General features: G+C 31.2%; 1 protein-coding gene across 3 annotated transcripts in view; it reads right to left on the reverse strand.

Moving 5' to 3' along the window:
- The window catches only part of LOC139524585 (dual serine/threonine and tyrosine protein kinase-like), a 32,743-nt gene that overhangs the window by 3,131 nt on the left and 6,483 nt on the right, over nt 1-23,129 (reverse strand). The window contains exons 3-12 of one of the 3 annotated variants that reach the window (XR_011664820.1): nt 20,928-21,630; nt 18,214-18,366; nt 10,231-10,316; nt 8,872-8,955; nt 8,180-8,277; nt 6,955-7,163; nt 5,447-5,603; nt 4,465-4,620; nt 3,651-3,866; nt 167-416 (exon numbers count right to left, since the gene is read on the reverse strand). Coding sequence is in view for 2 of the 3 variants with exons in the window: in XM_071319494.1 (XP_071175595.1) it covers nt 167-416; nt 3,651-3,741; nt 4,465-4,620; nt 5,447-5,603; nt 6,955-7,163; nt 8,180-8,277; nt 8,872-8,955; nt 10,231-10,316; nt 18,214-18,366; nt 20,928-21,630 (1,987 nt within the window). In the remaining variant the exon portion in view is untranslated. The remainder of the gene's footprint in view (nt 1-166; nt 417-3,650; nt 3,867-4,464; nt 4,621-5,446; nt 5,604-6,954; nt 7,164-8,179; nt 8,278-8,871; nt 8,956-10,230; nt 10,317-18,213; nt 18,367-20,927; nt 21,631-23,129) is intronic. The other 2 variants (XM_071319494.1, XM_071319483.1) reach the window with 2 other exon arrangements.

Genomic DNA, 23,129 nt, shown 5'->3' on the forward strand with positions numbered 1-23,129 from the left:
ATAAGGGGCCAGCTGAAATCCTGCTTCAGGTACAGGATTTTCTCATTGTGTTGAAGACCCATTAATGGGTTTTGGCTGTTTCTGCACTTTGGTCAGATAATTGGCTCTTTGACATATTCCCCATTTCCATTCTCAATTTTATCTTCTTTTGTACCTATATTCTTACCCTTTTTAACACCAGTCCACAAATGATCTTTGTTATCACAACGCTCGAAGGCAGTGGGCAGTTTGACATGTCCAGCACAAATATACCAAAACAATATACCAAATGCATAGACATCAACACTGTTGTCATAGCGACCAGTGAACAATTCTGGTGCCATATGAATAGGAGTCCCAACAATGCTGCCACTCATCATAGCCTCGGGTTTGCAAAAACCCAAATCAGTGATTTTGGCTCTGTTTGATTTGTCAAGCTAAAATGTAATTAATTAATAATATCATTTCAGAAAATGGCACATGATATTTTAGAAATTGATTCTGAATTAATCGTAAAATAAAATTAATACTGATTAAAATTTCCATTACTTTCAAATGTTCACAAATAACATTCACCACTTTAAAAAAAAACAAATTCACTGTACATATAACTTTAAAAGCAGTTTACTTCTAAAAAAATTTAAAGATACAATGTATTTGCTATGTATATTTAAAACTTTTATTCCCTGTATTTTCTGGCTTTTTTAGAGGCAAGGCATTTAAAAATATATTAGGCAATAAATTTAGAAATTGTTATTATTTCTTATTATTTCTTAGACTAATATAATTTTCCTACAGATATTCATTCATTTAGTCCCGAATTTTAAATATCGATATATACAGAGACTGAAATTTGAGTACATGTATTTCAAATGATTGTACCTCTTAAACATTTACAGTGATTTATTCTTATTTTTACATAATTATGAATTAAAAAATACTACTAAAAATTTAAAAAGTTCTAGGAAAAAAATCAAGATCTATAAATCAGTCAAATAAACCATACTGTATAAATTAAGTAACATATTCTTGGTAAAAACATAGGTTGAGGATGGGGATTGGCTTAATGGTATAAATGAATGCCAGGATAATTGCTTCCTGATTTACATAAATAAATAAAACAGATATTTACAGCATGCAGATTTTCAATTCTAGATTATTCATTATTTCAATTTCTATTTCAATAAATATATTCATTTTCTTTTCTTACAAATTTAGTCATTTTCTTTTCTTAAAAATTTATTCATTTTCTATTCTTAATAATTTATTCATTTTCTATTTCAAAATATATATTATTTTCTATTCTAAATTATTCATTCAATCTATCAAAATAATATGTAAATTATTTTTTGAACAGCTCCAGTGACGATTCTATGATAATGAGGAATGTTAGTGCAAAATTAGACAGGAAAGCTCTCCTATCATGCTGGCTAGACATGCAGGATAATCGTTGATTGATATCTTTGAATTTTTCATACATTAACAAACTGTCAGCTCAAACCACCTTTGCTGTTCTTTGTGATTTTAAGATTTTCAACAAAACTTGTGACAAAAGTGAGTCAAACCAGAGATCCCAGTTCCAAATGTCCCATGTGTAAATCAAGAAACTCACTTTTCTTAAAGTTAAGCTTTATTGATGTATAGTGATTTAAAGGACATAAAAATATCCTACAAAAAATATAAATAAATGGAAGTTAAATTATTTTTAAATTCTGCACTTAAAATAGAATTCTAAAGTTCAGGTGTTCATCACAAGTGACATAATGACCTTCAACATGGAGCAACACCTCCCAAAGGTCATGATAGCTGTTAAAAAAGGTTATCTGTTGTATTACACATTAAACACAAAAAGTAGCATACAAAGACCGGTCTAGTTTTTTTTTTGTTATGACCTTTTCTTCAGAATATCACACTAACTTTAGATTACAGATTGTGTGAACATGCATAAAATAATGTATATGTGTATTAAAACAGGGAATCAAATAATTAGGGTGTAATAAAAAAACTTTTTATGAGTGGACAAACTGAAGTGTCTTACAAGCTTCATTGAATATAACTAAATATTGTAAAGTATATAACATTGATAACTGAACCATGTAATCAAGATTTAGATCAGGGTACCACTTAAAGTAACTGAGGAACTGACATCAGCATTATTTAAAGTTGAATATTGAATTAGTAAAGAGCTCCAGGTTATCTGACTCCTATCAGGACAATGATTTCAATTGACATATATAATGCTAATTACTCGGGCACAGGACGTTTTGCGCTTTTTTACCTGTAAAATGATAGGACATTTGCGCTTGAAATACTATGGACATTTGCACTTTTAATTTTGTTACACCTGTATTAAATTGACCGGACATTTGCGCTTTTTACCTATAGTCGTCTACTTGTTATTTTAATGAGAAGTAATCATTACGTAAATTTAGCTAATATTTCTCTTTAGTACAACCAATGGTCCAGAATCCTTTCATGCTTCTTCTTGACTCATCCTATATGTTTGACAGATGCTATATGTTTTTTTTATTATCTTTTTGAAGAGTATCATTTAACAACAGATTGTGAATTACATTAAGATTCGTTATATTGATGAATATACACCCCTGTCAAGAAATGAGAAAGAAAAACTTGATTATTTATTTGAAAATGTGGTCGAAATACCATTCAGAACAATAGATAACAATAACTAAATTTGTTCACTTTTTGGGCTTCAGATATCAAGCAAAAACTGACCTGAGATGACTGTACGTGTTTTTATGTCTTAAGAATGTTTACTTTAGCTCAGTGTATATAAACTTTTCAGCACATATCAATGTGCTATGAAATGATTTTTTTAACTTTAAACCATAAATAAAAATATGACTTTAACTCTGCCAGGTCAAACATGTGGGTCCCAAGTCCAGATAAAAGAGGAGGATAGTCATAAAAACCAAATATTGCAAAAGTGCAAATGTCCTATGTAAAAAGCGCAAATGTCCATTTTTAAAAAGCGCAAATGTCCTATGATTTAAAGTGCAAGTGTCCAAAAAAATAAGCGCAAACATCCTGCGCCGAATTACTTATTGTAAATGTGAAACATTACAAATCAAGTAAATCTAATGTTGACTTATGTCAGTCATTGAGCCACAACAATAAGGTCAATGTTATTTGAGATTTGATAGATAAAATAAATTTCATATCATAGGACAATTATAAACAAAACATAAAGCATTAATTAGCTTGTAGCCACAGTTGCCAGATTTGAACAGCTATGACTTGCAGGTGAGATAAAGACAACATAAGATGTGAGGATTTTGTAGCAAAGCCAATTGCTCTGTAGATTGTTTTAAGTAAAAAATATCCATGCAGAAAATGAAAACTCCATGCTGGTTAGAGAATATTCAAAACAATTGTGAATATAAAAAGGGAAATCAGAGTAGCATCCGTGGGATATCCGTAAAAGGGCATGATTTAGTCAGATGCCTCAACTAAAATCCTGGACAATATGACAGTAACAACAAACTTTGAAGTGAATTTATTTATAATGAGAAAGAAATTTCAGACAGCACGCTATAAATTTTGAAGAAATGTTGAATAATATTAAAGAGAAATTTTGTTTACAGAAGATATATTTTCAAAGATATCAAACAATCATACAGAGTGATAGTTATGAATTTTAAACACTATACCAAAACATTTTTGAGTTTGATATCCCTGTGTACTAGTCCCTGACTGTGTAAAAATCGCATGCCTTCAACAACATCGGCTGCAACAACTAGTCTGAAATCAGATAACATAATAAATAATAATGTACCAAAACATTTTTCACTGTGATGTCTCGATGGATTAGGCCTTCCCCATGGAGATATCTGATGCCCTCAACAACATCTATAGCTACTTGTAATCTACAAAATAAGGCACAGATTTTTTAATCGGATAGCTTCAGCTAGAAGAAAATTTACTGATGTGACATTAATATAAGAGTATGATTTAATTCCAGTATATATGAATAAGTGAGATGTGGGAATTATGTTGTTTTGTTGAGATTGGTTGAATTTGTTATATGACGTGCCTATCTGATCATTGTTAAAGATCATTCTAGTATTTACAAAAAATATTTGTCACATTTTTTAAATAAAGTTTTCTTTAAACTGGAATAAATAATGCTAAACATATAGATTAAGGTGACTATAAACTTTTGTAGTTACATTTATTCCTCCAATATGGTTTTGAATGATTATTACTTCTCATTGATTTGAGGCTGCTTGAAAAGACATCAATACAAAACTTGACTAGCTATTTTTAAAATAGGTTATACCATGTATACAGTTTTAATTTAATAAAATCTTCTTGGACCCTTGACAATGATCCTTCAGACATAAAATGAACGTCCATATGACCAAATAATCTATGACTAATAGTTGCTAAGACCTTTATCTTCAGGGAAAAAACTGTGATTCTTGTTTCAAATATAAGTGATTGTAATTTTGTATAAGACCATACCTGCTAATCCAATCTAAACCCTGTTTGATAGCACCATATAAATCTCTGACTAGTCTGTCCATCACCAGTAATACAGCAGGGTTTGTCCCACCTCCATAAGAGTAATCTATCACAGAACCACGTAAAGCAACAACTCGCTCATGCTCTGGAATGTTCCTGTAAGCATAGAAAGTAAAAAAAATAAAGAACAACTCACTGATGCTGAGGTATTTTTCTGAATTTATAAGAAGCTAAAATACAACACACTTGAACATGCTGTGAAATGTTTCTGTTAACATAGAAAGTTAAATAAAAAAGATTGTGTCTTAAGGACTTGAATGCTGTGGTGGATAGTTGTCTAAATGACTATCTTATTTTGCCCCCCTCAACTTCGTAATAGTCAACTTACAAGAGGCTCCTTAGAGCCTGAATTACTCATCCAGTAAAAAAATGCATTTTCTACATTTCTTCTTTTCTTTTATTGTAATCAGTTATGCTTAAAATTGAGAAGGGAAATGGGGAATATGTCAAAGAGACAACAACCCGATCAAAGAGCAGACAACAGCCAAATTTGTAGATTTTGTTTTATCTAGTAGCATTTTTGTAAGTCTTGCACTCACAATGTACTGAGTAGTAGGAATAGGTCAGTGGAATAGGACACTGTTGTAAGTTTTGAAATAATATATAATAGGACAAGAAAACAAGGTTGAGGATTTCTTACTGACATTGTTGAATAAATAAGATGTCAGTAAGAATTAAGAGATTCAAATCACAGTCAGATAATTGTCAGATCTATTTTAGTTACATGAAATAGTATAATATAGTTTTAGGTCAATTTTTTAGTGAAAAATTTGTGATAGGGTATATATTTAAAAAATTTAAATATATATTAAAATGGTGGTGAACTGATGTCTCAACTGCTGAGCCAGTAGTCAACCCTACCAAAAAATGATGCTTATAAATCTAAATCTCTAAGGTAAACACTTTACATAGTCTTTCTTACTTTGTATAATAAAATTCTAAAGCTAGATCATTCCAGTGTTTCTCATCAGGTGGGACGACAGATTTTATTGCACAGGGCTGACATCCTGCCCAGGAGTCGCAGGAATACACAACACCATACTGTCCTCGACCAATTTCTCTTCCCATATGTGGCATACCTGTTAACAAGAGTGCACACGCTGAAATGTCTCGTCTTCTTTACTAATCATTGATATTATGTTGATAGTCCTAAATATAAAGCTTTATTACAACTGTCACATAAACTTAACCAAGAAAATAAAACATTGACCAATGAACCATGAAAATGAGGTCAAGGTCAGATGAACCATGCCAGGCAGGCATCTACAGCTAACAATTCTTCCATATAACAAATTTAGTTGACCTATTGCTTATCGTTTAAGAAAAACAGACCAAAACACAAAACCTAACACTGAGCAATGAACCATGAAAATGAGGTCAAGGTCAAATAAAATCTGCGCGACTGACATATTGATCATAAAATATTTCCATACACCAAATATAGTTGACCTATTGCATATAGTATTAGAAAAACAGACCAAAACTCAAAACTTAACTTTGACCACTGAACCATGAAAATGAGGTCAAAGTCAGATGACACCTGCCAGTTAGACATGTACACCTTACAATCATTTCATACACCAAATATAGTAGACCTATTGCATACAGTATAAGAAAAACAGACCAAAACACAAACACTTAACTATAACCACTGAACCATGAAAATGAGGTCAAGGTCAGGTGACACCTGCCAGTTGGTCATGTACACCTTACAGTCCTTCCATACACTGAATATAGTAGACCTACTGATTATAGTATCTGTGATATGAACTTGACCACCAAAACTTAACCTTGTTCACTGATCCATGAAATGAGGTCGAGGTCAAGTGAAAACTGTCTGACGGGCATGAGCACCTTGCAAGGTACGCACATACCAAATATAGTTATCCTATTACTTATAATAAGAGAGAATTTAACATTACAAAAATTCAAGTAGTCACTGAACCATGAAAATGAGGTCAAGGACATTGGACATGTGATTGATGGAAACTTCGTAACATGAGGCATCTATATACAAAGTATGAAGCATCCAATTCTTCTACCTTCTAAAATATAAAGTTTTTAAGAAGTTAGCTAACGCTGCCGCTGCCGCCGGATCACTATCCCTATGTCGAGCTTTCTGCGACAAAAGTCGCAGGCTTGACAAAAATACTTAAATGTCATACACATTTTTAGTATGACATATAATCCATTTTAAAAGTAAGATTTTTTTGTGATAGGAGTCGCTGGCCTTCCTAACAAATATTTAATGTATACCTTGTAGCGAATGAGGCAACATACTGCAGTGAGCTGAACATGCAAGTGTGAATAAATGTAAAGACTTTCAACATTTCAACAAAGTAACATTGCTAATACAGATGTCTTATTTTGATTGCATTATAAAGCTTTATTCTTAATTTAAAAAAAAAAACAAAACAGTTATAATCTCACCATGTAAAATGGTATCTTTTATTGAGGTACTTTCAAGAGCTACTTTGGCAACTTTCGGAGCATGAATCTTTCTAAGTTTAAGTCTTTCCTCTTCTATCTTATCCAGACGACCAGAGTGTTTCTGTTCCAACTGGCGCAATGCGGTGGCAAAGGCATCATGGGATTTGTTTAGTCGCTCTTTTATCTGACCTGATATACTCTTCGCCAATCTAAATTTTATTAAAATATATAAAGATATATATTAAGAGTGTCTGTAAAACTACAATATTTTTTTAAGATATTTGATTTTCATTACACGAACATTTTACTTATAAGATAATTTGATGAATAAACCCCAATACTCAAGTGTTTGCACATTATTTCTCATACCTAGATACTTATATGAAACTAGATGTGTCAAAACGACACGAATGGCCCTGTTCCAAAAATTTGAAAAATCTGCAATTTCAACAACACATGCGGACACAAACAAGATGGAAGTCTCACATATACTAAATCTGCTCAAAATCTTAAGGCCTTAAAAATACCATATAACTGAGATTTTCAACAATTTCTCAAAGTCCAAAGCCCAAAATTTCAACAAAAATTAGCGAAGCGGAACGAAACTCAAACTTGATCTGTAACTCATCATGGTTAACTCACATACCAAAAATCAGTCCAATATCTGAAAGCAGTTTAGAAAAAAAGTCTGTATAACTGTGATTTTCAACAATTTATCAAAGTCCAAAGCCCGATATTTTGACAAAAATTAGTGAAGCAGAACGAAACTCAAACTTAATTTTTAACTCATCATGCTTAACTCACACACCAAAAATCAGTCCAATATTTGAAAGCGGTTTGGAAAAAAGTCTGTATAACTGTGATTTTCAACAATTTATCGAAGTCCATTTGAAGCCCGATATTTCGACAAAAATTAGTGAAGCGGAACGAAACTCAAACTTGATCTGTAACTCATTATGGTTAACTCACATACCAAAAATCAGTCAAATATCTAAAGCCATTTAGAAAAAAAACCTGTATAATGGTTTGTTGCCGAATGTTGGAATGACGGAATTTCAGAATTTCAGAATTACAAAATTACGGAATTACGGAATTTCGGACAAGGGTAAAACTATATGTCCCCGACAACTTTGTTGCAGGGCCATAAAAAACCATAAAGGCTTTATAGTATCCTACAAATAAAGAGGTCCTGATTAAGAGAGTATGACTAAGTTGTTTGACAAACCTTGCTTCACTGAGGTTACTAAGTATATCTGTTGCTAATTTCTTCTTCCATTCTAAATCTATCTTTGGTTGGGAATGCCATGGCATAGACTGGACCAACTGTTAAATAAAATTAATATGTTTCATTTTGAAATCCAGTTTACCAGTATATATTATCACCTAACTGTTAAATAAAATTAATATGTTTCATTTTGAAATCCAGTTTACCAGTATATATTATCACCTAACTCAATGGCCTTAGTCACAAAGACATCCTATACTCCTGTTCACAATTATAAACATAAACACATTGACACATTTATTAGTACTGCTACAAAGTCCTGATTGGAGAACATGAATAACTCTTAAATATGTGCTGCCAAAAATATGCATGTCTGAGAAGTATATCAGTCATAAAAATATATCAAATTGATAAATAACTAAAACATGATTTTCATATTTTATTATTGCTAAATATAAAACAAAAGTTGATAAAATACTTTAATGAATCTTTTTGACCAAGGGAGACCAGTCTTACTCAAATGTAAATCTAGATGATCAAGTTTATCAATTTAAGTAACTATCCAATTAAGTTAAGCACTAATTGTTAACAAACAGTAGCCTAAATAACGCCAATAGCTGGTGGCCAGGTAAGCCCAAATTTGACATTTTTCTAATTTTTCATTCCTGTTCAGAGTAACTAATAATTTCTACCTGTTTCATACGTTCAAATAATGTCCTAACAAATGACGAACTTGACTGTAAACTGATTTCTACTTGGTAAGCAGCATTCACAATCTAAAAGAAAAAATAATGACATATCAGATTATATATTCTTTAAAGCAATCTGATGAGTAAAGCCTTTTTTAACTGATTTTTATAGTGTGTTCTTATGTTGTGCTGTTAAAACACTGTCCCAGGTTAGGGGAGGGTTGAGCGCTCACAAACATTCTTTATGTGCTTGGCCTGTAGTTCAGTGGTTCAGTGGTTATCTCTGGTTCACGTCTGTCGTATTCGTTTGTTGTAAATTGTTTAGCTATTAACTAAACTGTTAGTTTTCTCAATTGAGTTTTGTTTCATATTTTTAATGTCAGGGCCTTTTAAAGTCGACTATACGGTATGGATTTTTCTAATTCTTGAAGGCTTTACAATTGCCTGTAATTCCTTACATCCACTTCATTTGAACTTTGGTAGCTAGTTAGCTAGTTGTCTCATTGGCAATCATACCAAATCTCTTTATTTTTAAACTACATAATATCTCACAAAAGTATTACAATCATGATTTATCTTAGTATCCAACAAAAAAAAAACCAGACAAACAGTTTCTGTCATCATTTCCTAAAACAACTTTTGGCTTTATGTATGGCATTACTGTCCCTCACAAATTGCCAAGTAAAATTTTGATGTCATATTGGAAAATTTTGAACATAATATTGCACAAGTGATTGTTATATTACTACAATAGTTTAAGTATTGCAATATCTCGGTCAAGTGTCACAGATTCCAAATAGTGATAAGGTATTTACTTATCATTGTAACTTCAGAACTCTTTTGTGAATGAAAAGTGTATGAACTCGCAGACTTTGGTAGCATTAATGCAGGTTTTCTGAATAGAATTTCGATGAATAATTTGAGGTGATTCTATAAATATGATAGTATAAATTGATCCTAAGTGATTTACAAGATCCAAATCTACGTTATCATTATGAAAATATCTCATAAAGGAAATCCGGTAAATACATTGAAATACATTAATGTAAAATTGAGAAAGGAAATGGTGAATATGTCAAAGCGACAACCACCCGACCATAGAGCAAACAACAGCCGAAGGCAACCAATGGGTCTTCAATGTAGCGAGAATTCCCGCACCCGTAGGTGTCCTTCAGCTGGCCCCTAAAATATGCATAATAGTACAGTGATAATGGACGTCATACTAAACTCCGAATTATACACAAGAAACTAAAATTTAAAATCATACAAGACTAACAAAGGCCAGAGGCTCCTGACTTGGGACAGGCGCAAAATTGCGGCGGGGTTAAACATGTTTATGAGATCTCAACCTGTAACATGTACCTGTTTGAGAGCTTCACTTGTTGAGTTTTCATTTGCATGGTCTTTATCTATCCTTTCTAAGCTTTCTAAACATCTGCTTAAAGTTCCTGAAAAATACAAATATATAAAGATATAATGGTGTTGTCCATCCATTTTGTCTGTATTTTTTGGAAGAAAATCCATTCATTTATTAACATTTTGGAACAAGACGTTTCATTTTTTCTTGTTCTTGTGCTTTTATTATCCATTATACCATTACCCTGGTGTCAAAAATATTTGCTTATCAAGTGAATAGGAGTGGTCTGGATCATAACCATTATAAGTGAAAATGGGTGTTCAGTACTTTTCTAATTTTTATTGATCATACTTTTTTGTGTATTTTGTTTGTATAACATAGCTTGATTTTAATAGGGAAGAGTTCAGATCTAAACATTTAGTGCATGTGTGTATGCCCTAAGTCAGGAACCTTATCAATTGATGCCTATGTAATGTTATAAAACATATGTGTCAATTTATTTTTGGTCATTTCTGGACCTTTTTAGACACTCAGTGGCTTAGAGCTTGAAATGTTTAGATGCTTGAAATAAGGGTCATAGTAACTTCTGTGTGCTTATTTATGACTACCTTCAGATACAGAGATATGAACTGGGACATAAAACTTAACCAACATGAACTTGGATGTAAACCAACCAACGTGGTTTAAACTTGAAATACAAATCAAACAACCTTCTTGCAACACAAAGGTTGTCTCCCTTAGATGTACCTACACAAAAAGTTACAAGATTATTGCCCTACCAGTTACTGTAAATTTAGAAATCATTGCGTGCATTTATTATTGGGATTTTCTCAATTTAGACAACGATGTGATTTTAATGATTGCAATATTGAGCAAAATCCTGTTTAATTCTTATAAAAAATTTCAAAATGTGAGTTTAAATTATTGTGATTATAACCCTGCCACATTTTTAGCAATAATAAAAACATCTCATTAATTTCTGAATTTACAGTACTAAAATCTGGTTGTGAATGATGTTGAAAATGCAATACACACAAAGGTAATGAAGGTAGTTCATTAGTTCTAAAAAAAACTGCTAAGGTGAAATTTAAACGTTAGAAATTAATATGGTCAGATCATATGCTTTAGTACGTCATAGGAATTTGTACAATTTTTGCTTTTTCAATGGAAAATATGACGTCATAATGCATTCTTAATAACACTAAAAAAACCTTGACTTTGAGGAGGATATCTGTGTAATAAACTTGTGATAAAATAATGATTTGTGGTTCATACTTGACACTTAAGAGGGTGGTAAAGGAGGAATGTAAACACGAATACGCTTTAAATAAAAATCGCAAAAATGTTGCAAGGAAAATAAAAATTAGGAAAAACGAAGCATGACATATAAAATCGTTAATAGGAAAGAAAAGCACTAGAAGTTATTACTCAGCCGTCTTGGAGATCATGCAGTTATTATTAATGGACACAACGACCCTGCGGTCCCCTTTCAGTGAATTGATTCTTTTTATTATTCATAGTAACTCAATAATAGCCATTAATATCCTGGGAACACATAATTTAAAACAATCTGCGGACTGACTTTGAATTTAGAACTGGTTTAATTTTTAGTCAAATGCGGGACAAGCACAAGAAATTAAGAGTACCGACAAGAAACACAGAAAATAAATGTGGGGAAACACAAACATGTTTAACCAAACATGAGAAAACGAGAAATAAAATGTCAAAACATGATAACATGTGAAATAAAAAAGCTGAAAAGTTCAAAACTTGCACGATAATAACCCTTTACCACCCTCACTTAATTATCACATATTTTAGTACCATTGTTACTTATGAAAGATAAAGTTAATTGATTGAGAAATAAAATGAGGTACTTCAGTTAAAGCATGGATGTTATTGTAATTTAATATGGCCTTGTTTTGATGGTACTTAACAGTCAGGATTATATAATGAACTCTAAAAATACTTCTTTGTCAACTCCTGAACTCATTGTTCTATATTTATACAAAATTGCTGGAGGTCTAAATTAAATTACCATAATGAAAATTTCCAGACAATTAGAACAAGACTTGGTAAGCCAGCCCACACAATAATATGCATGATGACATAAAAAGTCAATACAAAAGAAATCAAATTTACAGGAAGTTTTTTTTTGCTAACAAATCGATTACTATGTTTTCGTTAGGAAGAAGGAAATTAATGTCCCAAATAATAAACAAACAAAAAATAATTTCACATCTCTACATAGTCAATATACAAACATGTTCAATGATTTATAAAGTTTTGAAATATGTTATTTTATGAAGTTTTCATACAGAATATCTACACATCTGAAAATAAATTATCCCTTTCAATGTAAATACACTGAGTATATTCTAAATGTGCTTTAATTTCATGCTTTATTAGATTTTCTATTGTGTTTTATATGTATTTTATATGATTTACAGGTATGTGTTGCATCAATTGTACATGACTGATTGTTCAATGTGAGCTTATGTTGTATCAACACCTGTTCAATGTGAGCTTATGTTGTATCAATACTTGTTCAATGTGAGCTTATGTTGTATCAATGCTTGTTCAATGTGAGCTTATGTTGTATCAATGCTTGTTCAATGTGAGCTTATGTTGTATCAATACTTGTTCAATCAGCTTTTCTTGTATCAATACTTGTTCAAAGTGAGCTTATGTTGTATCAATACTAATCAATCTGACAATAACTAAACTTATTTGATATTTTATTTGAAACAGACCAAATGTGGTATATTTCCCTCTGATTTCATTAAGTTCAGAGATCAATCTCAGCTTGCCTATAAGTGAGTTATCATGTTTCATATATATATATATATATATATGAGGTCAACAATTAGGAAATGATGAGATGTCAATCAATAACAATAGATTGATTTATTGCTGGTATTTAACATCACTTTCCGCACTATTAGCTATTTCACAGTGGTCAGTTTTTATTGGTTGAGAAAAAGAGAGTGCATGAGAGAACTTCTGATATTTAATTAAGCAGGAAAACTTGCATTTTTTAGTCCACTAGACCCATGCCTACTAATTTTTACTAAAGGACAAAGCCTCTTTCTAGATATATTAGTCCTCATTTTATGCTTAACAGTGAATGTACCTAATGATTTAAATTTCTTTTGTTTAATTTGAATATTATTTCTACTTATTACATTATCAAATAATGATATAGATTGATTGTTTCTTGATTTATGTCCAGTGGCAAATATTTCATACATGTTCAAGCTGTGTAAAACAGAAAACACTATCAGGCCCTTGACATCTTAATCCTTAATACCAGACTGACGTAAATGTCCAACAATGAAATCAATGTGACTTATCAAATTAATCTTGATCATTTTTTGTTTATCATTGTGTGCTATTGATACCATGATTCAAATATTTAATATTTAATATTTAATCCACAATATCTCTCAATATGTTGTATTCACATAAAATGAAGTATTGAAATGACCACCAATGGTACACATATTGAAAATAAATTTGAAAATGAAAAATGACAATTTTTAGGAGAAAATGTCTGGGTTCTTTTTTAAGATTGACCAAAAACAACACAATTATGAAAAGCATTGTAATACCTTTTGAACAAAAATTAGATCAAATATCTGCTGACATACCAAAAAGGTTAAAACACCTGTTGTATTTTATAGGAGGGGGGAAATAGGTTACAGGATATGCTCTGGCTACTTTCAAAAGGAGATGTTGTTACTTTATAACTAAATGAGACAGTTTATATTCATGACATTTATGTAAGATCAAACTATCATTAAGTCTGAATTGAAGTCTTATAGATAAAAGAAGATTTTAAGATGTTTTAGTTCTAGTTTTTCAGAACTTTCTTTAATTCACATTCAAGCTGCTCTTCAAAAATCTTATTAATTATGTCATGTATGTGGCAATGATTAAAGAATATATAATAATTAATTTAGGTGGAGTAATTTTACATAAAATATGTATCGTGGTTTATTTAACCTTAAAAACCACAGGTAGATAGTTTCATGACACAGAACATCCTTAACTTATTACTTTCTCTTCCTACACACAATTCATTATGCTTCAAAAGGCAAAAGTTAATCAAATGAAATAGTCAACTATATTTCTTCAAACATAAGGAAAGTTTTAGGTAAAGTGAAAATGAATACCGTAAAGCATGAAATACAAACGGGTCATTTAACATGTCTAAAGATCTTATCAAATGAGTTAAGCTAACAAAGCTTAAAATTTTAAGACTGAATCTTAAATCATTTATTTTGTCATGAAGTTAAGTTCTCATCTCACCCTAACTGTTAATTTTTTAATGAAAGTAAAAAGTAGGAGTCAGACCTTAATGAATCAATAGTATCCGTTATTTAAAGTTCATAGGGAGAAAATTTTAGCTGACTATGCGTTATGGGCTTTGCTTATTGTTGAAGGCCGTATATTTGTTAATTTCTGTGTCATTTGGTCTCTTGTGGAGAGTTGTCTCATTGGCAATCATAGAACCTCTTCTTTTTTTATATTATCTATACAGCCACCAAAATAGGAACTACTCGATGAGAGGACACGATCTATATAGCATAGAGTTAAAAATCCCTAAATAAATTCTATCTCACATACTGGAACATGACAAAAAAGGAACAAGTTGGCAACAAAAGTAGCACTTTTTGTTCTAAAAGGGATGCCAACAGTTTGTTTTATATGTAGATAACCACATTCCAATGTATACAACAGAAAATTTAAAATATTCTTACAGCAGCATTGTGAATTAAATACATTAAGGGTCTGCATTGGTTTTACAGAATAAAGAGTAATGAGTCATACTACAGAAAAATGGTCAAAAACATAAAGATAAGAGAAAAATAGACCAAACACTAAAGAATAGTAGGGTGCTAAGATATAAAGATTAGAGAAAAATGAAGATAAAATGTTTCGCTGAGTGCAGCCTGATACGACTGCAGAGGTCGAACCCTGAACAGCTGGGGCAAATTTGGACACAATATTTATGTCTGAATTTGGATTGTGATAAAATTTTTGACATAATATAGGTTTCTGACACAAAATAAATGTGGTTAAAGAGCTTACAAATATATTGCGCAATTGAAGATTTCATCTTGAAACTTTTCAAAAATTTGAAATTTGAAAAATTTTGAAAAAAAATATGAATCTCCCTTAAAACAAATCGTGAACAAAAAATATTCCCCCCCACTAATTAAAACCGCCCTTGGAACAATAACCCCAAAACTTGATCCCAGCATTTCCTTTGCAGTATGGAACCTTGTAGTACAATTTCAGAGAGATCCATACACTTAAATACAAGTGATTGTCTGGAAACTAGAAAAATGTTTCTTTTGGCCCTTTTTTGGCACTTAATTCCTACATGTTTGAGGCAATTAATCCCAAACTCAAACTGCAAAATTTCCTTAAAATTAAGAAAATTGAGAAAAATGGCTTAAAAATTAAAGGTTACAGAATTGAAGGACTCCATCCCCACCTTCAAACATACTCAGGCTCAACATGCTCTAACCACTTCAAAACACATTTTGATCAATGTTTTGCCATAAGAGATGTTTAGACAAGTTTAGAGAGCCTTTACCATGATGTCAACATGGTTTTTATAAAAACAAACCAATGATTTACAATTTATAAATGCAATCCATCAATTATTTTTTCAGATCATGATTTGTATCTGACTTAGACATTATCATTTTATGTTAACCATGCTTATAACAAAATTAATTGCATAAGGTAAACAAACGTACATGTATTGATAAAATTCGATAAATCATTGCACTTCTCTTCACAGATTTATCTCTTTTATCTACACACATTTAAGTGTATTTATGATTCATTTGTGATAAAAGTTAAAGATGTGTCCAAATTTGATGTCCGTTCAGTGTAATTACATTGATTTAACTTAATCTACTGTCTAGTACTCTGTTTTGAGACTGTCCCAAAATCAGAGCATCTGATGATATAGGAAGTTTTGGACTATCCATACCTTGGACTATTATACTAGTATACTGTTAGTAAAATAGTCTTAGTCCCGCTTTAAAACCAAAACAAAGCAATTTTGTCATTTATTTTATTACTGCGTGTACTGTAATGCAAAAAAGAATTCATTGACTTGGTGACATTCCCAGCAATAAGAACTCACATTCTGAGATGTCTGAAATTGATTATCATGATCATGATGATACATACATATTTTTGTGCCAATTTTTGTTATAAATCGCAATAGTTACATGAATTAATTGCACATTTTTTACCATATTTAAACTAGAGGCTCTGAAGAGCCTGTGTTGCTCACCTTGGTATATGTGAATATTAAACAAAAGAAGCAGATAGATTCATGACAAAATTGTGTTTTGGTGATGGTGATGTGTTTGTATATCTTACTTTACTGAACATCCTTGCTGCTTACAATTATCTCTATCTATAATGAACTTGGCCCAGTAGTTTCAGTGGAAAATGTTAGTAAAAAATTACAAATTTTATGAAAATTGTTAAAAATTGACTATAAAGGACAATAACTCCTTAGGGGGTCAATTGACCATTTCAGTCATGTTGACTTATTTGTAAATCTTACTTTTCTGAACATTACTGATGTTTCATCTGAAAATTTAAGGGCTGATAGATCTTGACCTGATAAACAATTTTACCCTCAGTCAGATTTGCTCTAAATGCTTTGGTTTTTGAGTTATAAGCCAAAAACTGCATTTTACCCCTATGTTCTATTTTTAGCCATGGCGGCCATCTTGGTTGGTTGACCGGGTCATCGGACACATTTTTTAAACTAGATACCCCAATGATGATTGTGGCCAAGTTTGGTAAAATTTGGCCTGGTAGTTTCAGAGGAGAAGATTTTTGTAAAAGATTACTAAGATTTACGAAAAATGGTTAAAAATTGACTATAAAGGGCAATAACTCCTAAAGGGGTCAACTGACCATTTTGGTCATGCTAACTTATTTGTAAATCTTACTTTGCTGAACATTATTGCTGTTTACAGTTTATCTCTATCTATAATAATATTCAAGATAATAAACCAAAACAGTAAAATTTCCATAAAATTACCAATTCAGGGGCAGCAACCCAACAACGGGTTGTCCGATTCATCTGAAAATTTCAGGGCAGATAGATCTTGACCTGATAAACAATATAACCCCCATGTCAGATTTGCTCTAAATGCTTTGGTTTTTGAGTTATAAGCCAAAAACCGCATTTTACCCCTATGTTCTATTTTTAGCCATGGCGGCCATCTTGGTTGGTTGACTGGGTCACCGGACACATTTTTTAAACAAGATACCCCAATGATGATTGTGGCCAAGTTTGGTAAAATTTGGCCTGATAGTTTCAGAGGAGAAGATTTTTGTAAAAGTTAAAGACGACGGACGCAGGACGACGCCGGACGCCGGACGCCGGACACAAGTGATGGGAAAAGCTCACTTGGCCCTTTTTCATATATAGCATTTTGGTAAACCAAATACATTTGTATCTGGGTTTATTTTAAAAAAAAATGTTTACCATGTTAATTTGAACAGATCAACGTGATCAAAGCTAAAAGGATTTATTTTACTTTATAAAATGCATGTTTTCTTCTAAATTTATTTGGAAAAAACAGAAAACAGTGTATACTTCAATTACTCTATGACACTGTCAATTTAAATTCTGTTTTGACAACTTTTATAAGACTTATTAAAATGTTGAAGACTGTATGTACATGGACACCACAATGTTGTTTTGCAAAAAATAAGTAATAAGTAACGCCGGACGCCAAGTGATGGGAAAAGCTCACTTGGCCCTTTGGGCCAGGTGAGCTAAAAATGTAAGGAATAAGTTTTGAATTTAGAAAATTATATTGTATCTAATTCTACAAAAAATATTACAAAATGGATATTACTAAGATCCATAGAAAACCCTTTTGTCAATACAGATATATTGAGGGTGCATATTCATATAAAAACATCTTTTATAATACCTGTATAAGAGTCCCTAAGTATATTGACTGATTTGACTAGTTTTCCTGCTATAGACTGATTTAAGGCACCAAGCACCAATTCTTGAAGTTGATAAGTACATATTTTAAGGCCTTTATGTGTCATGATTGCTCCATCTTCATTGAATTCAACACCTGTATGAATATAACGTCATAAAATAATAACAATTACAATATCAATCTTAAAAATGTTCAGTCTAACTACACCTAAGCTTGTACAAAAAAATGGTATTCAGAATTTGACACATACCATGGTTTGAATCAATAAACCATCATGATGTTATATACTAAACTTTAAGATATAATAATCATCATGATCATGAAAATCCCTAAATCCAACCTGATAGTTCATAAAACAATATTGAAAACCAATTTTCTCAATGACAATTAATAACTTTTTTTATGATTTTTTATATAAGTTTCTCAAAAGGTTTGGTTCAATATTCTAAATTCTTAGAATTGCATATTTTCAAAAAGCTGACCATTTGAGACTCTCATAGGAAAATAAGACCCTTAAAATCCTTTAGTGATAATGGTATTTTTTTATAAACTAAAATTAGGCCATGAAATATAAAGTATTTGAAATTGTAGAATTTAACATTGACAGTAATTGGACTGCATTAGTGGTTTATTCTTAAAGGCTGATCATGACAGAAAACAGGATTACTATGTCCACAAATCAGAACTATTATCATGTTTTTGCAGGCAAGAAAAAAATGTTGGTTTGGTTTACTGGGTTGGAGAGACATTCACATATATACAAATTCCCAAACATAAACTAGATTGGCTGACACTATATATATGTATTTAGTTTTTGTCTTGAATTTCTGAATTGTTATGTTTAAAGAGTTAGATGACCAATATCATGAATATGTTTAAAGAGTTAGATGACCAATATGTTTTACAGTACTCTATCAATAGTATATCACTTCATGTATTCACTTAGCTGCGGAACCGTACCTCTTAGGTCCTTATGCTATTTTTTGACTATTTGTGGACCATAGAGCTACGGATTTTTCCTATTTCAAAACGTTCGGAATTGCGACCCAGGTTCAGGTCACACTTATTTCCCAAAAATTTATTGTTTATAATCAATGCAAAGCTTGTCAATATATATAGTTCATTTCGTCAGATATTTTTCTAGGATATGTCGTACCTATTTATGTTTGAATATTCATTTCCTTAACACTATTATCTAATTATTTCCATTTGTATGGTCCGCAAATAGTCAAAAAATAGCATAAGGACCTAAGAGCTACGGTTCCGCAGCTAGTATTCACTGATCATGCTGATAAACAAAAGTTCATCATTGTTCATCATGTTCATATAAAATATGGACCTTAATTTGAAACAGACAAAACAATGCAAAATGTATACATTGGAGATAAGGCCAACTAAAATTAATTAGTAGATTTTCATCCAAATTTTTGAAAAAAATGGGGCGGGTGGGAGGATTTTATTTTTTGATTTTTATTTCCAAATTTGAAACAGGAAGTTTGGAAGGAAACACAATTTTTAACGGTAACCGGAAACGGAGATGAACAAATCCGGAAATCGAAATTTTCAAAATAACAAAAATCGGGGCGGGACGATTTCAGAGGGGCGGGCGGGGATCAAAATCTACCAATTAATTTTAATTGGCCTAACATAAGTTGCTCCACAATGAACATGAAGAATAAAAGGTCAGTTACCCAAATGTTGCAAAAATGTTTTGTGATATAAAAAAAGGTTATGAAAGGTTACTAAGAAATAAACTCTGTATATACATTTTATCTATAAAACAACCTGTAGAAAATCCAAAATGTAATCAGTGTCAAGTGTGAAATGTACTGAAGGTCATATGATCAAATAATAGATAAAATCCACAGCATTCATCCAGCATGTCCATGAGTTGAAGTGTTTTCATATATAGCATTTTGGTAAACCAAATACATTTGTATCTGGGTTTTTTTTTTTTTTTTTTTTTTTTACCATGTTAATTTGAATAGATCAACATGATCAAAGCTAAAAGGATTTATTTTACTTTATATTAAAAATGCATGTTTTCTTCTAAATTTATTTGGAAAAAACAGAAAACAGTGTATACTTCAATTACTCAATGACACTGTCAATTTAAATTCTGTTTTGACAACTTTTATAAGACTTTAATGTTGAAGACTGTATGTGCATGTCCACCACAATGTTGTTTTGCAATTTTTGTCAATGGATTGCTGTCAAATTGATAATTCAAACAAGAAAACTAAAGAACATGACGGACTGCTTTCTGTACAAAAAATAAGTAATATGAGTAAAAGAAAAATAAATAGCGACTAACAACAACCACTAAATTACAGTCTTCTAATTTGGGACTGGTGCATACACAATGTAGCAGGGTTAAACATGCTTGCAGACTACCAACCCTCCCCTAACCTGGGATATTAATGTTACAGCCTAAAATAAGACCAGACTATAAAATTCAATGGAAAAGGCTTGACTCATCAGAACGACATGAAACAAACAAAAATAAAACAAGTAACAAGTAACAATTAACAAACATGATAAATGAACTTCACAGACACAAAGTACAGATCTAAGACTACTAACAAGTGTACCCCCACATCCAAATTAATATATATATGTAAATTGTTTTTTTTAACTACATGTATGTTTAAAGAAGTCATGTATACATAGATTTTTATACAATACTAAAATCCTACCTAGAAATTCATAATCAGCAGCTTTTTGTACCAACATTTCTGTATTTTCTGCTATGGTAAATCCAATCATTTCTCTGATCTCGTTTGTTTTGGCCACACTTATTCTCATTAAAGATTTATACAGTTCCACTTCTTTTTCTCGTGCAAACGTCAATTTCTTTGGTGTAATTAACATGTCTCTAGCCATATCAAAAGCAGACATGATAAACATACTTAGACACCGTGAATGAGAGTTATTCAAAACTGTAGAAGAGTTTACTAAGTATCTCTGTAATGTCTGCTGAACAAACATATTGAAACGATAAGAATGGCTTTCAAAATTGTCAATTAGGTCACTTTCAGTTTCATAATAGTCAGACAAAAATGATCGTCTAGTGTTCCGACATGTTGGGTTCTCATTTAAGTACCCTAAATCACATAACTGTTCATATACTTTGGTATTCTTAAGAATGGTCATTTTGTTCTTTCCTATAAGTGAATGACTTTGTGATCGTGAATTTCCATTAACTCTATCTAAAGTTCTTTCTATCCTCCTTGATGGTAAACTGGACCCATTGTCCTGTTCAGTGTTCGTTGTTGAATTTGTTGCATTGTTATTTGGGATTTCTCCATTCATTAAATGTTGCCTACATTTTGGAACACGTATAAAGCAAACAGATTCATACTGGGATATTTCTTGTAGATTTTGGAGCGTCTCAATCTCCTGTTAATTAAAATAAAAGAATATAAATAAAATTAATCACAATACACATCTTCCTTATACTTATTTGGTAATACCATAAATGAATTCTTTGATCAAATTCAGGTTTTAACGTTATCCCACCAATTAATGCACCTGTACAAAGTCAGGACTACGACACATTATTTTGTTGGCCATTCTGCTTAACATGCATATAGGGTAGTCAGTATGCAGAATTTCTCTTAATAATTGCTGTGCACATATCAGAAATGGGGTAATTATAATCCATTGAAATTGATTACATTTTTTCAAAGTAATCGTCAGTATAAATCTGTAATCATGGTAATTGTCAAAATTTTGATTACATGTATTCATATTTTAATGTATTACAGCCAACTTTTTGATTGCATTTCAATCATTTTTTTGTGTCAATCACTGTAGTTAAATACATGAAATAGTTTGATAAATTAGAACCTAGTTTACATGAGATTGATAACTGCATGTATCTTTCATATCTGTATAAGAAATCTATGTGTGTTTGTTTGATATTTTGTAATTGTTTGTTATATTTCATTATAAATAAATTTGGTGTATTTACTGTCTTCTGATTGGTTAAAAGTATTAGTTTTATTTTCAATGTTGTCAATTTTTATGGCGACACGCCCACTCTGATGTGGTGTACTCATACGCCAACATGTGTGTACGTACGTTGTTAGGGACCGTTCAATATTTACCAGATAGATGGGCCGGTGCATTCTTGATATTGCTTCATGAAAAAAGTTAGTGCCCATCCTTTTAAATTCTGCAAAAAAGTCCTTGCCCATCTAAAATATTCTATAAAAAAAGTACTTGCCCCTCTAACATGTCTAAAACTCGGACAAAAAAAAAGATTTTTTTTTCTATTTTAATGTTTCAAATAGCATTTTATGTCTGGAAATCAAACTGGTGTATAATACAAAATTTAAAATGTGCTTGTTACATTGTAATTCCAATATATACATATTTTGATTGTGTAATAGAAACCAGTATGAAAAAACTATGAATATACATCTATAGATTTGATTTTACATGTGAGTCTCAGTTACAATACCACAATTAAACCTCAAGACACAAGTGTAAATAGCATACTAATCATATATCAGCCAGCCTTTCCTATATAGCTAGAGGCTTAAGAAGTGCTAACAATATCCGTGCAAGTAAATAAAAATTATGAAGAAATATTAACCATATTATAAAATGGACTTAGATTATATTTTTCTGAAATTTGAAGCAGTTTAATGTATCTCTTTTCATGTCTTTGTCCTAAATTAAATAATTTTTCCCCCTTTTGTGACCATAGGACATGAAGATTTATTCAAACTGTTGTTAACAATCCAAATAGTTTATTAACTAAATATCCAATCTGTATTCAATTTCAAAAATACCCCACTAATTTAAAATAAAGGAAATACTTGAAATTAAGGGACAATAACTCTTTATAAAAGACTAGTTTACATATTATCTTATGTTAAATAACCAATCAT

The sequence above is a fragment of the Mytilus edulis genome, chromosome 1, assembly GCF_963676685.1.
Source record: "Mytilus edulis chromosome 1, xbMytEdul2.2, whole genome shotgun sequence".
In the NCBI taxonomy this organism is placed as follows: Eukaryota; Metazoa; Mollusca; class Bivalvia; order Mytilida; family Mytilidae; genus Mytilus; species Mytilus edulis.